Source organism: Suncus etruscus, chromosome 4, assembly GCF_024139225.1.
Source record: "Suncus etruscus isolate mSunEtr1 chromosome 4, mSunEtr1.pri.cur, whole genome shotgun sequence".
Lineage (NCBI taxonomy): Eukaryota > Metazoa > Chordata > Mammalia > Eulipotyphla > Soricidae > Suncus > Suncus etruscus.
In genome coordinates this window covers 50,002,381-50,020,479 of record NC_064851.1, presented here as the reverse complement: position 1 = coordinate 50,020,479, position 18,099 = coordinate 50,002,381, and the positions used below count along the sequence as shown (strand labels likewise).

Genomic DNA, 18,099 nt, shown 5'->3' with positions numbered 1-18,099 from the left:
TTGGTGTGAATGCCAATAAATAATTGATAAAATAAAATATAAAAGATGGGAGGGCATCAAACATTCACTTGCAAAGAAATATCTCTTTTGCTAAACTATGCACATAAATGTGTGCTTTTCATTAGGACAATTCTATCATTGATGTTCAATGAATATTTACAAGCCACTTGACTATCATCTCAATGTTGGCTGATATAAAACAGAGAAGAACAACCTGTCTCTTTAATACAAAAAGCATGCGATTGGAGTCCAGAAAGATAATCAGGCAGAAACAATTCAAGCTGGGTCACTTAACAATAAGAAAGGCAGGAAATTTTTAAGCAACCTGAGTGGTATCCTTATATAAGAAAAAGAAACCTGAAGTTGTGGGAAGTTATAAAATCTATATGGAGTTATAAAAACTTAAAAGTTTGTGGGACCGGCGAGGTGGCGCTAGAGGTAAGGTGTCTGCCTTGCAAGCACTAGCCAAGAAAGGACTGCAGTTTGATCCCCATATAGTCCCCCCAAGCCAGGGGCAATTTTTGAACGCTTAGCCAGGAATAAACCCTGAGCATCAAATGGGTGAGGCCCAAAAAAAACAAAAACAAAAAAAGAAAAAAACTTAGAAGTTTGCAATTTTTTCTTTTCTTTTTTCCTTTCAGAACATGCCTAGTGGTGCTCAGAAGACTATAATTAGTTCTCAGAATCTAACCTGGCCAACACCTTGCCTGCTGTACTTATCTCTCTGGAATGAGTGTTTTCAGTTGTTCTGCATTTTCAGCCAAGTGTTTATCAAAGTGGCAAGTTAGGTCTATAAACAAAATTTCCATAGATTATACTGTAAAGAAAAAGATTAGTTTACAACTTAATAGGGGCTCTGTTCTACAAGAGAGAAATTAAGGTTCAATCCTGAGCACTGCATGGTACTCTGAGCATGGTACACTGAGAATAAATCTCAAACACCAGCAGCTATGGACCAAAAACCAAAATACATGTCTATTAGCTTACTATAATGTACGCTAGCACATTGGTATAACATACTAATGTATTCTATCTTCTCAATAGATGTGATCAGCCAAAGTTTTTGAGCAATTCTGGGGGCAAGAATGGAAAGGCATCTGCCTTGCTGGCTCTACCCTAGGACAGTCGGACTGCGGCTTGATCCTCTGGCATCCAAGCCAGGAGCAATTTCTGAGCGCATAGCCAAGAGTAACCCCTGAGCATCACTGGGTGTGGTCCAAAAACAAAAACAAAAACAAAAAAGAGCAATTCTAGGGGGGAGGGAGAAAAAAAAAGAGCAATTCTGACATCAGAGCGAGAGCAGTAAGCAGATGAGCAAGATTTGCTGCCTGACATCACATGTGCTTCCCTGAGCCACACCAGATGTGAGCCCTGAGCGCAGAACCAGGAAACATCCTCTGTAACCACCACAGGTGTGATGCAAAAACAAAGATCTTTTTTTTAAGGGAATTTAAATGGGAAATCATGTAACAGCCTGAAAACTACTATACAAGAATTACTTAACCTCACTATTTAAATCAATAGATCTATCACTGAAAGATCAAAATATTTCTAATACAATAAAACTTATCATATCAAGGAAATTTAACATACAATATTTTTAATTTAAAAGAAAAACAGAGGGACCGAAGCGATAGAAAAGTGGCAGGGCTTTTGCCTTGACCCGATGACCCAAGTCGGGCCCAGGTTCGGCCTGTCAGGAGTGATTTCTGAGCACAAAGCCAAGAGTAACTCCTGAGTGCTGTAGGGTGTGACCCAAAACAACAACAAGAAAAATAAAATAAAGAAAAGCAGATCAGTTAAATGAGTGAAACATTAGACTTTCAAAATAAAACTGTTTATTAATAATTTACTAGAAGAAAATGCAGGCATCATAATAATGTTAAAGTAGCCTGGAGTTTGCCAAGTTTTATTATACCTTCCCATTACTAAATTCTAAATAAGAAACTTGATTCTCAATATTAAAAAAAAAAAGAGAGAGAGAGAGACCTTGGGGTTTGACAACTAACATGCCTGGAATCTGTAGTCAGTCTTAATAAAGTATGCTTCATAGATAGAGACACTGTATCTCTTAGGCCAAGGGAATTTCCTTTTTAATTTCCCCAACATTTACTGAGCCTAGGGGATAAAAAGCCACATCTGCCAACCCACTTCCCTCTTTTAGTTTTATTTATAGCTTCTAGGTAGGGACTCCTGTCTTTTTCACAGAATCATAGAAACAAATCATCTTGTTCTGCCTCATGTTTCTATATCTTTCTACAAATTGAGAAAAGAAAAAGGTGGATGGGACCCAGGGGCCAAGCAGTCTCAGGGGCATTGAGTGGGAAAAAATATGCTCAGTTCTAAATACCGAAGCCAAAGTCAACAACAATAGAATCAAGAAACCCAAACTATAAAGCTAAATGCAAAATGGACCTGTTACAATGGTAGACCAGGGAGCTAAAGGTGGAATTATGGGATGCATGCTGGTATTATGGTAGAGGAGGTCAAAACTAGTGGTGAAACTATGTTACTATGTGCCTGAAATACAGCAGTGAAAGATTTGTAATTCACATTGGTCTCAATAAAAAATAAAAAAAGTAAAACATATTTCTTAAAATGATGCTAAGCTGATTATTTGAAACCAAAAAGTTTATAACTTTGCCTGAAAAAATTTAACTTTCTGTGTCAAAAAATATCAGAAATAATTTAAAAATTTTGAAAATGTATGATATAAAGCAATATCCCTAAACTATAAAAATCTCTCAAAACTCAGTTTTAAAAACTTAACACTTCCAGAAAATTTTATAGTGGCTTTAAAAAGAATGTTAAGGCTCATCTAAATACATAGACCCACAAATTAAGAGATAAACACTTATTTTTCTATGTGCCAGACACTTAACCCACTTTACAAACTATCTTAATCTTCACAGCAACACCAAGAACTAAATACTGTAATTAACCTCATTTTACTCTTAGGTGAGAAAAATGAGTAAATATTGGATCTCTCACATATCATGCCTGATAAAGTGTCAAGAGATAGAACTGTGAGGTCTTTATCATTACGCTATATTTTCCTTTGAAATAGAAAAGTCAATCTTTTCCTCCAATTAGAAAACAACAACTTTTGAAAACCAGTGTTTTAGATATGTACCAATCCTTTGCACTTAAGTCTGGCAGAATTGTGTATGAGTATAAACCTTTCTGAAAAGAGTGCTAGAGGCATAGCTCAATAAACCTGAGTACAAGCTTTCCATGCAGGAATCCCAAATCAGTCCCCACCACCTCCAACTCTTTCACGTAACTACCAGAAGAGGACACACATAGCCTGGTGTGGAAAAACATTTTTTAAAGTTCAGCTAAATAGGCAGAAGTGCATATTTAGCATGTTAGAAAACTATCTTCAAGTCCCAGGAATACTGTATTTGCCAGTGTATAAGACGACCCCCTAATTTTGCAGTTAAAACATAGGTTTAGGCCTATATTTGCTGTATCAGACAGAACATTCCCGTGCTGCAACTGTATCTTCCACAGTGAGCCAATCACAACAAGCAAAGGTTCAAAGGTTATACTGTAATAGACTTCCTCTCTGACTCTGGTCAATCTGAGCAGGCTTTATACAGTGTAGATTCGGGTCCAGAACATTATCTAACCTGCATGTATAGAAAAGCCTGCTTGGATTGGCTGAGTTAGAGAGGCAGTCCGAGCAGCCTGGCAGTGATTGGTGCAGAATGGAGTTAGAAAATTCGTTTGGTGGCAATATCCAGACGATTTTCATTTAGTGGCATATTGAAACGTTTTTCGGGATATACTCGGCATATAAGATGACCCCAATTTTCGGTTGACTTTTTTTTGTTTCAAACATCGTCTTATACGCCGGAAAATTCGGTACCTAGGATTTCCCAAGTAGAGTCATGAGTACAGAGACATGAATATTCTCAGAGTAGTTAGCTGGATGTGATGGCCCCTCACAAAAATAGAAAAGGAACTTTAAGGAAAGAAAGGTGGCAATTAAACATTCTTTTTAAAATAGGCGTGCCAATTCCTTTTCGAATGACCCCAATATTTACTGTGCCAGGGCAGGAGGGGAAAAAACAAAAATACAAAAAGCACAAAAACTTAGTATTTTATATATATGTATATATATGTGTGTGTATATATATATATATATATATACATATATATCTTTTACCTTCATTTATTATTGTTATTATTATTTTTATTTACCTATCTATTTTGGTCGATTTCTCTGTTTGGGTGTGATTATTGAAATCGTCGTCCCCAATTATACTTATTTTTTTCTATTCTTTTCTTTTCCCTCGTTATGTGCTATGCCATGTTTCTTATTTCAAGACCATGGCGTGTTTTTGATTTGTTTGTTGGTTTTTGTTCTGTTTTTTGTTTGTTTGTTTGTCTGTCTGTTTTGCTTTGTTTTTCGGCTGTTTTTTTGTGGTGCTTATCGATATAGCTGGAGTCCTCACTGGATAATTGACACTTTTTTTGGTACTGGTGGAGTGTTTCACCTTCTTTCTCTCCTTCATCTCCCAAATCGATGATGAGAGCCTCTAGAAGGATTCCACCCATTTTGGGAGTATTAGACTCTTACCCCAGTTTATTTATCTTCTCCTTCTCAGGCAAAACCACGCAACTTGAACTAGCTAGTCCTGCCTACAGTTAGAGGGAGAGATAAGGGAGGCATCAAGACCAAACAGGTGCAAGACTACTAAGTAGTGGGTTGGATACAGAGGGGACCACATATTCTAGCCGCCCTGGGGGTGAGGGAAGAGGAAATGGGAGGTAGGACAACAACGGAGGGGTAGGGAGGACAATTTGGGGATGGGAATCCCCCCTGATTTTATGTAAATATGTACCTAAAATGTTATTGTCAACAATATGTAAGACACTATGATCAAAATAAAAATTATATTAAAAAAAAATAGGCGTGCCAAAACAAAAGACAAAATTTTGTTTAAAATAAAAATAGGCATGTCCTTGAAAACAACAAGCTGAGCACACTACCACCTATCACATGCCTTCACTGGAGCACAACTCTTGCACTTCAGCAAAGAGCTCCCTAATCTGCACTGTCATGTACCCATGAGCAAATGGCTCAGATAAAAGACCCTCTGAGCCAGAAGTAACCCCTGAGCCCTGAGTGCTGCCAAGTGTGGCGGAGAGGAGAGAAAAGGGGAGGTGCGGAGAGGTGAGGAAAGGAGGAGGGAGAAAAAGGGAGGGTAGGGGAAAAGGAAGATGGGAAAGGGAGGACGTGGGGGAACAGAAGGGGAGGGGAGGGAAGGAGAGGAACTAGATGGGGTCTAACTGGCCTAAAATTTGATACATACTCTGTTTAAAAATCTGTTATGAGTCACTATTACAATATGAATATGTAACATCCCTTAGAAGGAGCTGAACTCTACAACAGACAAAAGTCCTGAGTATCAAAATGATAACAAGAAATTATTCCAATGATAGGAATTCAGGTGATTTTTAACAACCTTTCTCATGATGCTCTATATTATCTTAATTGTTCTGTACATATGCGGTATTTTTAGAACTGAAAGAAGAAAATTTATGAAACATGGCTAAAATATTTTAATAAAATAATTTTTATGATTATTAATACAGTTTTTCTGAAATGGAAAATATAATTAGCTTTCAGAATGAAACTGTAAAAGTACAGTGGTTGCTTTCAAAGGCACTCTTTAAAATGCATCTTATTATTAGGCCACACAGTTAATAAGTCAAGGGAAAATGTAGTATCACTAACATAATTAAAATCCAATTGATAAGTAAAAAATATAATGAGTCTATTTCAATAAGAATTATTTTATAACTACAAAGAAAACAAATGAAGATTAAACTATGTTCACTTAGTTTTATATACTCATGAAAATGATCAATATGAAATCCATTTAACTACTTTTCCAGATCTCTCTTTACTAAAGAAAATATCTCAAAGAGCCAGCATGATAGACCAAAGTGCTGAGTACATGCTTTTCAATGATGCTCAATTGCCAGGAGTAATCCCAACAAGCATCAGCATGTATGTATGGCCCAAACACCTTCTCCCAAAAATAGAGAAAAAAAGAAAAAAAAGAATCATATCAAAATTGATATTTAGGCTCTAAGTTATACACTCTTTTATTATTTGTTTTGCAGTGACACCCAATAAAGCTCAGACTTACTCATGGCCCTGGACTCAGTATTCATTCCTGGTGGTGTTCAGGAAACTAGGGGATGCCAAGAATCAAACCCAGGTTAGCCACATGCAAGGCAAGTGACCTACCCCCATACTATTGATTAATACATACCTAATTAAGACATATGGGTTATATTAATCTATAATATCTAATAATTAATAGATTATATTATTAGATTAATTAACAATTAATAAGATACTATGTGACTCATGGGTATTGGGTAGGATAAGAACGCCCGTATTTGGACTGGAGCAGTAGTACAGTGAGTAGGGTATTTTCTTCACATTTAGCCAGCCGACCTGGGTTTGATCCCTAGCATCCTATAGGGTCCCAACCTGGGTTTAATCCCTAACATCCTAGCTTGCCAACAGTAATTCCTGAGTGCAGAGCCCAGAGTATTCCCTGAGCATTTTATGGGTGTGACCCAAAAATTCAAACCCAAATCAAACAAAAAAAGCATTCTCTTCCAATGTCATTGACAAGTATTCTCTCCTCCAACTCCCAAGCAGATTATTGTTCTTCCATTAATTTCATTTAATATCAAACAAAATGATTCTTAATAACCTACTGATAAGGAATCAGTGATGGCCACTTGGCCACTTGAAGAATGACATTAATTAATAATTAATAGTCATTATAATTGTTATAATTATAATGGTCAATTAATGATCATTAATAATTAATTAGATTGACTTATTAATGATTAATCTATGATATATGATTATGTTAATTAAGATTTATAGATATATAAGATATATAGATGAATAGATAGCCCAATATTAGATTAAGCATGTATTAAAAGATATTCACTTGGAGTCCGGGAGATGACAAAGTGCTAAGTCACATATTTTGCATGTGAGTACCCTAGCTTCAATATCCTTAACACCATTGTAAGTGAAATCCAAACACTAAACCAAGAGGATGGAAATGTTTAATTAACTTAGTAACATAATTAAGTTAATTAATAAATCATTAAGTTAATTAATAAACATCCCCAAAATGTTTAATTAACTAAACACAAGTAGGATTTTTTATTTGACCTTTGGGCCACATCAGGTGACGCTCAACGTTTACCTCTTGCTAAGCACTCAGAAATCGCTCCTGGCTTAGAGGACCATATGGGATGCCGGAGGATCGAACCGTGGTCTGTCCTGGGTCAGCTGCGTGCAAGGCAAACACCCTACCTCTGTGCCATCACTCCAGCCCCTGAACATAAGTGAGTTAATTCAAACTGACGTCTCTCTGACCCCTTAAGAGTTCAAGAAACTCATGAAAAAAAGTTAAATTCTAAATCTTTTATCTTCAAAATGATGGATAGAATTTAACATTCTAGTATAAATTAGATTTAATTCAGTAAGTATACATATTTGCAGAAATGGAACTGACAAGATATGGAAATATTTTTAAAGAGGTATTATATGACTTACCCCATCTAAGAGAGTATTTGATAAATGGATTCGGAGATCTTTACGAAATGGAAATTCCAGATTTGAAACATGAAACACTGAATTATCTCTATCAATCATAAAAACTTCATTTGTGCCATCAATCAACATCATATACCTATAAATAAAAAATTTAAAATATGTAGTATTAATCTTAACATTTAAGACTAGGACCATATGAAATAGTTTAAAGGCTTTTCCTTAGATATAAAATAAATTAATGAAATAATGTTAATTTGACCTATATTCAAATAAAAGCAGCACAAATTACACATATCATTTTGCTCATTTGTTTCAAATTCCCAAAAATCAAAGGGTGTAGAAAAACAAAGCTTTAATGCAGAGAATGTAAGATTTAAGAAACACCTTATGATGCATTTTAAGAGAGAAAAGTCTCTAATTTTTATTAGACACTTGACATAAAATTTTATAAAATATATATGTATATGTAATGCTTGACTTATTGGCCCAAAAATATAAAACTAAGTAATATTGTCTATTTTGCTGTAGAAAAAAATTACAAATAAACAGATCTCAAACTACCTAAGTCTTTCTACCACAATACAAATAAGAAAAGATCAAGCTCTTCTATGAATCAACATTATAATATAGCCAGATATTAGCAATTCAGGCACAAGTCTCATTCATTATTATAAAATGAAAATATCTTTAAATACACGTTCTTGGTAATTTTTATTAGTCCTTGGAGCTAATCAAGATGAGAAAATGTCATAATTCTCAAAAGTGCCATTCTTCAAGTGAAAGACATTCTTGCACACAAATGCCCACTATTTGCATGTGTACTATGGTATTCCATGGAGGCAAGCCACACAAATATTTGATATATGTACCATTTGTACACATTTGAAAAAACAAACACATGCAGCTAGGGCCAATCCCTGAGGTTAGACTAATGAATTAGAACAAATGAATAGTAGACATGTTTACTTCTTTCCGAAGAAACCCTGTCTCTAAGAAGTGCTAGAAGCTTATTCCCATTTTGCATAGGGAGTTTCAATGACTTCTGAATGAACTACAGCTTTTTGAACCTTCATGCTACAATATTTTTTGTTATGGTCATCCAATCTATAAAGACAGACAATGGCCTGGCCTACACCAGTAACACTTTTCAATAATTTTGCAGAGAATAGCAAATCAAACATATCACTGGAATCCCTATAATCCACAGGAATAAGCCATAGTTGAAAGAGCTCCCAGAATCCTCAAAACTCAGTGATTAAAATTTGAGCAAACAGACAAGCCACCCATAGAATATTTTATTCTTAACATTATATTCATAAAACTTCTTAAATTTACCCCAAGGAGAGTCCTAATAGCTACAGAAAAAAAAAAGATGTTCAGATATAAAAAATACAAAAACCAATTCACCTATTTCGGTAAAAATGCATAATTAATGGATTGTTAGTAATCGCACTCTAGGAATAGAATATGCTTAAGTTTCTATAGATGGCAATGCTGCCAAGAAATTCTTAGCTCTACACTGCCTTCTCAGAAGAAGGATTCTTACAAATGAGAAAACTCAGACACAAGTGCATGATCAAATAATACTGCAAATCTCCCCTCAAAACCAACAGATTGCTCGTGAAACTGCAACCTCAAAAGGTAATGGGGAAAGGTAAAGGGGAAAATAAGCTGACACCATACAATGATACAAAGAATACTGGGACTGGAAATGAGCAGTTCCAGCATCTCAGTTCTGTAGATGAGGAAATTCATCCTGGTCTCACTGGACTTCATAATTTAGAAAAACTTGTTACATGAACTCAGTGCTACAATGCCTGTATAATATTCCACGTTTGACTGATTACTTTTATCATTGTAAGGAGGACATTAACAGGTCAAAAAGTTGAAACATAAAAGCAAAGGGGCAGAATGTTTGGCAAGATTATAAAAGCCTGTGAGCAGGACAACAGCAACTCAAAAGACTTCAAAATGACCATTGGAAAGAAAAAATACCAGTTTACAGGAGAGTAAATAGGATCCACATTAATTACTTCTATTTGTGATGGATGGTCTTTATAAAAACTTTGTTGAATGAAGTTGTAGGCAGAATAGACATATAGAGGAAAATAGTAGAGGAAAATAATGATCATCTCATTGACTACGACAAAGCACATGGTCTAAATTTAATACTCTCAAACACCATTGGCTCCAGAGTATAGAAAGAAAGAAACTGAGTAGAAGAGAAACACAAATGCTTATATTCTTTTATACTTCAAAGAGACATGCATCAATGGATACAACTGTTTAGACTGAGCAAGTGCTCAATTAACTGCTCTTTATAAATGACTACACTAATGTTCTAATGCTTTTATCCACAAAAATAGGTGCAAAATAAATATGGATTCCCAACTAAAGTGCTAGCTATATGAATGTTTTGTGTCTCGACTGAGCGGAAAGTTTCCAAACAGCACAAAAGGACCTAGGGAAGAGAAAAAGAGCATGTACAGAGCCTATAGTTATTCTCTTGACAGTATGCTTCATGGGTGGAGAAACCCTTTATCTCTTAGACCAAGGGAATTCCCTTTCTAATGTCCCCAATATTTACTGTGCCTCTGCAAAAAAAAAAAAAAAAAAAAAGCATGAATTTTTTTGCTATTGTTGTTGTTTTCTATTTTGTGTGCTGTTTTGTTTTTATTTCAAGACCGTGGTTATTGTTTGGTTGCTGTCTTTATTGCTGTGGTGCTTTTCAGGTTCTTTTGTTTGGTTTTTTTTGGTATAGTTTTTATATTGTTCCTTTTTCCCTTTTTTCTTAAATGGATATTTATAGCTTCTAGAAGGACTCCTCCTGTTTATTTCTTATTTGATTTTTAACCCCCTTTTTTTTCTTTCTTTTTCCTTCCCCTCCAAACAGAACCACATAACTTGAACCATCTTGTTCTGCCTCACAAATTAAGGGGGAAATAATGGAGGGTACCAAGACCAAACAGGTGTATGAACATTGAGTAGAAATAAAAAATGATCAGACTTAAACACCAAATCCAAAGCTAACGACAACAGAATCAAAACCCAATCTACAACAAGCTAGACACAGAGGTTGGAACCACTTATACTAGCAGACCGGGGGTCAAGGGAGGAGGATATGGGATGCATGCTGGGAACAGGGGTGGAGGGAGGACAACACTAGTCACTATGTACCTAAAATATTACTGTGAAAGATTTGTAATTTACTTTGGCCAAAATAAAAATTATTTAATTAAAAAAAGAATGTTTTGTGTCTTAAATGTAATATGTCTATTATAACTCTTTAATCTTTTTTGTTCACAATGGTATTTCAAGATATAGATTGGTTGGTTGCCTAGTTTTGCATTTTCACCCTAACTCTGTGTCATTGTTCACTAGCTCACTTTCTCCTGGAAATCCCTCTGTTGTATGTCCTGTGGGTCGGGACAGCCATGGGCATTGTAACCACTATCTTTGCACACAATCCAAATCAATAATGCCATGTACCTATGACTGTTGTCTTCACATTCCATCTTCTTGCTGTAATACCTAAGCTGTATTACCCATATTATGTTTCCTGCCTAAAGTTTGCCCATAAAAGTCTTGTCCCTACCTTCAATAAACGAAGTCTTTTGCTCTGACAATGCTTCCCTGTGAGTGGTCTGTGGCTCGCAGTCTTCCCTCCATTTTCCAAGTCTAGCCTCAGAAGCTATGGGCTGGAAGAGACCCTTACGTTCCCTTGCATTGGCCTCATCGGGGGGCCCCATGCCATAATAATGTTATGTTATTTCTCCCTATTTAACCCCTTTTTACCTTCAGTTCTTAACTCCTCAGGAATCAGAATATCCCCCCACAATCCACTCCCTGCCGACTCTCAAATTGAAAGGACAACCTCCCAGCTCGCCTTGCCTAAACCCAGGAAGAAGTTTCTGCTGCCACTGCTGCTGATTTGTCTTGGCGGCACACTTTTCTCCAACCTCCCTTTGCTGTGGACTGTTGCTCGCAGCAGGATTCGAACTCTGAGAGAACCTCGATTCAAGGATATTTTCTGATCAAATTTCTGATAAAATGCAAGCCATTTTATTTTTCATCAAATTCCACAAGACAACATCGCAGGCTGAAGATATGTTCAAAACTCTTAAAGCAGGGATCTCAAATTCAATTTACCTGGGGGCTGCAGGAGGCAAAGTCAGGGTAACGCAGGGCCGCATAAGGGATTTCGCTTACCAAATATTCGCAATAAAAAAATCGCATTGGTAAGAAAAAAAATCGCAAAAAATCGCATTAAACATTTGCATACCTCAAACGGTATGCATGCATGCAAATGATGCAAACGTTTAATGCATCATGTCATCTGCAAACAGTGAGAGATTGATTTCTTCCTTTCCAATTTAAATGCTCTTGATATTTTTCTCTTTTTTTTGGGGGGGGGGGGCTCACACCTGGAGACACTCAGGGGTTACTCCTGGCTCTATGCTCACAAATTGCTCCTGGCAGGCTCAGGGAACCTTGATATTTTTCTTGCCTAATTGCTATGGCAAGTAACTTCAGTACTATGTTAAATAGGGCTGTAGTGACCACCTACCCAGGATTGAGAGAGAAAAGAGAAGATACTAAGTGTGTATGTGTATGTAGATAGATAGATAGATAGATAGATAGATAGATAGATAGATAGATAGATAGATAGATAGATAGATAGATAGATAGATAGATGATAGATAGAATGTTTCCTTTTATCTGAGGCCTGCCACAGTCAAGGTATTCAGAGAGAGCAAGAGATAGTTAGATGTAAAGTCACAGACCAGAGGTGGCCAGTGGAGACCCAAGTTCAAAGAAAATAGATACAAAGCAGGTAGCATTTCTCTACTGTTTTATCTCTGGCTCTGCATCACCAGCAGGCACTGCTCTGTTCATTATTATGAATCCCCCTGCTAAATAGTCCAAGCTTTACTTTTTATAACAGCATGAGTAGGGGGCATGTCTGGAAGTTGTCAGGGAGCATGTCTGGATTCAAGAGTCATCACAGGGGCCGGAGAGATAACATGGAGGTAAGGCGTTTGCCTTTCATGCAGAAGGACATGGTTCAAATCCCAGCATCCCATATGGTCCCCTGTGCCTGCCAGGAACTATTTTTGAGCAGACAGCCAGGAGTAACCCCTGAGCACTGCCAGGTGTGACCCAAAAAGCAAAAAACAAACGAAAAAAAAAGAGTCATTACAGTAGGGGTAGCCAAAGGGTGTTTCTAAGTCCAAATGCCATGTGGATAGAGTCAAGTATTCTTTATTTAGTCTTACAGAATAATAACCATCCTCAAGCCTAGCTTTACCGTTAGCCTAAATGCAGTCATATCAAGGGTTAACATTTTAGGCCCCAGCAAAGCCAAAACAATAATCAGTCTCTGGGAACTGACCTTGCTGGAGGCTGGGGGATTGTGCCTTGCCCTGGGTTGTAAATATAAACATTCAACTTGTCCTGGGCATTATGAATAGGTCCAGTGAGAAAACTAAAGGGCTATGTCTGTAATTGTGATGCCTTGCCAAGAAATTGTATATAAGTTTTCTGCTTTGGCACAGAAAGAGAAGTCTAGAATAAATAAATAAGAAATTACTTTACTCCTGGTCTGAATCCCTGGGTTTCATTTCCACTGAATTCATGTACACACCTTCTCAAGCAGGAACCCAAAAATTCCCTGTGCCTGGACCAAGCAGTCCATGCCATCCTTTGAAATCAAGGCAAAGTTAGCTTTGTAAAAACTATTGGGGGGGGGGGGGTTCCTATTTCTTCAATTTCCTGGTAGAACCGAAAAAGATTGGTAGTAGGTTCACTTGAAAGATTTGAAAGAATTCATTAGTGAATCCTTTTGGGCCTAGGCTTTTGTTTGGGGGTAGGATTTTGATTACAATTTTAATTTCCTCAATAGTGCTGGGTTTGTTCAAATATGCCAGTTCATCCTTGTTTAACTTTTAGACTTTATAAGAGTCAAAGAATTTATTCATTTCTATCAGATTCTTTTGTTTTATAGCATAAAATTTCTCAAAGTAGTCTTTGACTACCCACTAAATTTCTGTAGTATCTGTAGTAAACTCAATGATCTCCCCCTTTATTTCTAATTTGGTTTTATAATTTTTTTGTGAATTTTGCTAGTGGTTTATCCATCTTTTTTATTTAAAAAAAAAAAGAACAACTTTTGCTTTCATTGACGTTTCAGATTGTTTTTTGGATTTCTACTTCACTAATTTCTGCTCTAAGCTTTGTTATTTCCTTCTGCTACCTATTTTTGATTCATTTTGTTGATCATTTTCTAATTTTATAAGCTATGCCATTAAGGTTAAGTTTTTTGGGTAGCCCCTTCATTTCTGATGAGTGTTTTCAAAGCTATAAATTTTCCTCTGATTAATGCTTTTACAGTGTTCCACAAATTCTTGTAATTTTTCTCTTAGTTCATATTTGTTTCAAGAATCTTTTCATTTCATCTCTGACTCACTGGTTGTTCAACAGTGAGAAAATTTTCAGGTGTTAGTTTTTTCTCTGTGTCTGTTTGTAATTCACTTCTAATTTCAGTACATTATGATCTGAAAAAGTAGTTTGCACCATTTCTATCCTCTTGATTTTAGGGGGGGATATGTTTAATGGGCCTCCATGCAGTCTATCTTGGAGAATGACCCATGTACATTGGAGAAAAATATGTATCCAGTTTTATGGGGTTGAAAGCCCCATTAGTGGAAGAAATTGGTCAAGTATATATCTACTCGGCCAATTTCTTCCATTTCTCCTTGCAGAGCTAGTATATTCTTTTTAAGTTTTAGCGTGGGTTGAACTATCAGGGCAGAGTTGAGGTCTCCCACTATATTTGTACTGCTCTTGAAATTTTCTTTCAAATTTGTTTAAATATTTTGCCAGTCCTCATTGAATGTGTACATGTTTAGGAGTGTGATTTCTTCCTGTTGTACATATCCCTTGATTTTTGTACATAGCCCTTGATTTTGTCAACTATAACATTTTTAAGTCTAACATTTGTGTCATCTGATATTAATATGACTACTCGAGCTTTTTTAAGGAAATTGTTTGCTTGGATGACTGACCTTGAACTTTTGATTTTGAGTCTATGTTCTGAATATTCAGGTGTGCAGCAGTGTGTTGTGTCTTCTGGTCTGTCTTGTCTTAAATTAGATCTTTCAGTTTGACTTTTAAGGCTAGGTATGAGTCTGTAAAGTTTCTGTAAAGCTGTTTGTTGTTTATCCATGCAATTGAACGTCAGTCTAGCTGGGTGAAGTATTCTAGACAAAGCATTTATTTTACTGAGCATTTTATTTTGTCATTATATCCCACCACTATCTTCTGTTCTTTAAGGTTTTTGACAGTTCCGCTAAAAATCTTTTATTGTTTGTTTGTTTTTGTTTTTGGGCCACACCCGGCGATGCTCAGGGGTTACTCCTGGCTGTCTGCTCAGAAATAGCTCCTGGCAGGCACAGGGGAACATATGGGACACCGGGATTCAAACCAACCACCTTTAATCCTGGATCGGCAGCTTGCAAGGCAAACACTGCTGTGCTATCTCTCCGGGCCCTGCTATAAATCTTAAAGATGGTTCCTTTGAATGTAATTTCACTTTTTGATCTTGCTGCTTTCAGTATTCTATCCTTATCTGTAGGATTTGTCATTGTGACTAGGATGTATTGTGGGGTGCTTTTATTTGGATCTCTTTTAAGGTTTTGGGGGGTTGGTTTTTTTGGGGGGTGCTTTGTTTTGGTTTGGTTTTTGAGCCACATCTGGCAGTGCTCAGGGTTTCTCCTGTCTCTGCATTCAGAAATTGCTACTGGCAACCACATGGGACTCCAGTGATGAAACCTGGGTATGTCCTGGGTTGACAGCGTGTAAGACAAATGCCCTACTACTGTGTTATCACTCCGGCCCCTTCTAGTATCTTTTAGGGGGTATTCCGTAGGCATACAGGATTTGTTTGCTCTGAGAGTTTCTCAGCAATGATGTCCCTGACTATTAATTCATCATAGGGATTTTCTTCCTGGGTTATTGGGATTCTAATAATTCTTACATTGTTTCTGTTCAGTTTGTCACAGACTTCTATTTTCATCTGTTCAAATAAATTGAGGATTTTTTCCATTGCCTGATCATGTGTTTTAAGGCTGATTTCCAATCTCTTCTCTTATATGGAGTTGTTATGTATCTCATCTTCCAGATCACTGATTTTGTTCTCAGCCACTGTTACTCTGTTTGAGAGGCTTTCCAGTAAGGTTTTTATTTCACCTACCAAGTTTTTCAGTCCTGTTATTTCAGTTTGAAGTTTTCTCATTTCTTTCATATCTTTTTGATTCTTATTTGTTGTTTGTTCAGTTCATTCCATGCTTTCGTTGAGTTCTTTCGAGCATCCTCTATACTTAGGCTAAATGGGTGGTAGGCACTTTTCAGGTCATCAGAGCTGACATTTTCATTCTCTTTGCAGGGTAGAGGCTTTGTTATTTCCCCATTGTCATGCTTATAGTGTGGTATTTTCTATGTATTGTGCTGGAGGGTTCACTGACTAGGAGATGTGTCCAGCAATGGAGCAGAGCTGTTGGGCTCCTCTAACTCTGACCTTTGTGGGAGGAGACAGCTCACCTCATTGATTTGTGTTCTGCAGGCTCTTAGAAGTGGGGTGGTGCCCAGTGCCAGTGGCAGGTAGAAATGACACACACATTGAAGTGCGTGCAGGGATATCAATAATAATCTATATATAATCAGAATATATACCCTAATAATCAATTATAAGCCAAGTTTTTTCCAGCACAAAATTTGTGCCTAAAAATACAAACTCGCTTATACACGGGTCAAACAGATTATTTGATTCAGTGCGCGCGCACCTAATCAAATGCACAGTCTCCAGTCATCTTCTGCAGTCTACTGGAGGGGGCGCTGCTTCAGCTCAGTCCACAGTCAAGGTTGAACTGAAGAGGTAGGTGGTTGAACTGAACTATATGCCACTAAACTATTTAACCCACAACATTCTGCGCTTTGTATGAGACTGACAGCAGTGATGATGATGATATCTGCGAACTCAGTGATGATGACTATGTCTATGCTGATACCCTCACAGCAGATACAGTTGAAGCTCTGTTTGGACATACAGATGAGGAGGAGGAGGAATCCAGTTTTGAAGGATTTAAACTTTTGTGATTTAGCTTGATTACCTGCTAAGCTACGGTTTTCTGCACTTTAAAATTTTAAAGTATTGTTGATAGTTTACAGTTTTTCTTTAGCAATAAATATTAAAAATATTTAACCTGCTGATTGCTCAATTATTTTAGGTATGTATTTTTATTTTTGAAATTTACCAGTGGCTGCTGCATTTTCCACCTTGGCTTATATTCAAGTCACTAAGTTTTCCCAGTTTTTAGTGAAAAATTAAGGAAGTCAGCTTTTACTCAAGTATATGCGGTAATATAATTTGGGGAATTGAAGAGATTAAATTATTAAATATTAAATTAAATATATATTAAAGATAATATATACTGTAAGATCAGACAGCAAAAATAAATAAATAAATGAAACAAGACAAATTAAAAATAAAAAGATCAGACAGCAAAGCCTACAAAATACTGTCATTTGTGTTACAGAATTACCAGTAATATTTGCTTTCCTAATTTATATACTTTTTGTATTTCAGATAGCTTAGAAATAGGGGGAAAAAATGCTTTTACACATTAGGAGAAAAACATTTAAAGATACCAAACAGAAAACCCTTATAAATAACAGTCTCATAAAAATATATGGTTTTCTTTTGAGAAGTGGTAATGAAATAAGATCCAGTGCTAAGATGACCTCATATCCTAGCAGCTTCAAAAGTATCAAGTGTTCCTACTTTTCTATAAAACAACGTCTATACTAGATATACATCTAGTATATGTCTACTATATACTAGTAGAGCGAGCTATAACACCTGAGCACTTCCCCCCTCCCAATTTTTTGATCACTTCAGTGACTTCACCAACAAACTACACATTTATTATCTATCTCTATGCATGGTAGAGGCTTCTACTACATCCTATCCATATTTACTATGTTTGGAGGGGGATAATTTTGTATGCAGTTTTCTTAATTTTTTTGTTTTGTCTTATTTTTCCAGGTTTGAGTTCATAACAATCAGGGCTAAAAGGAGATTCCCAGCTCAATGCTTAGGATTGAAATGGTCCACAGAGTGCCAGGAAACAAACCCCAACCTTCCAGTACCTAGAAAACATACTCAGGCTAAAACTAGTTAAACAATGCTTGCTACACAAGCTACCAAGAGCAATGTCCTTGAGATAAAAACAGAAAGTACATATTCTAGCAACTGAAAAAAAGTATTTACCAAAGCAGAGAGACAGCAGAAAGCTAGCACAATTTGAGACTAAAGAATTAAGGGTTTAAATACTATCAGAAAAAAGTCTGCAATTTAGAAACGTCTTATATGAGACAAAAAGAAACCATTATGATTCATTTGAAAAAAAATATTTTAGGGAGGGGATATACACCTA

General features: G+C 36.4%; 1 protein-coding gene across 1 annotated transcript in view; it reads right to left on the bottom strand.

Annotated features, from left to right (window-relative positions):
• The window catches only part of RNGTT (RNA guanylyltransferase and 5'-phosphatase), a 238,843-nt gene that overhangs the window by 148,845 nt on the left and 71,899 nt on the right, over window positions 1-18,099 (bottom strand). Inside the window, exon 9 of the mRNA XM_049772216.1 lies at window positions 7,607-7,742. Coding sequence (XP_049628173.1) covers window positions 7,607-7,742 — 136 coding nt within the window. The remainder of the gene's footprint in view (window positions 1-7,606; window positions 7,743-18,099) is intronic.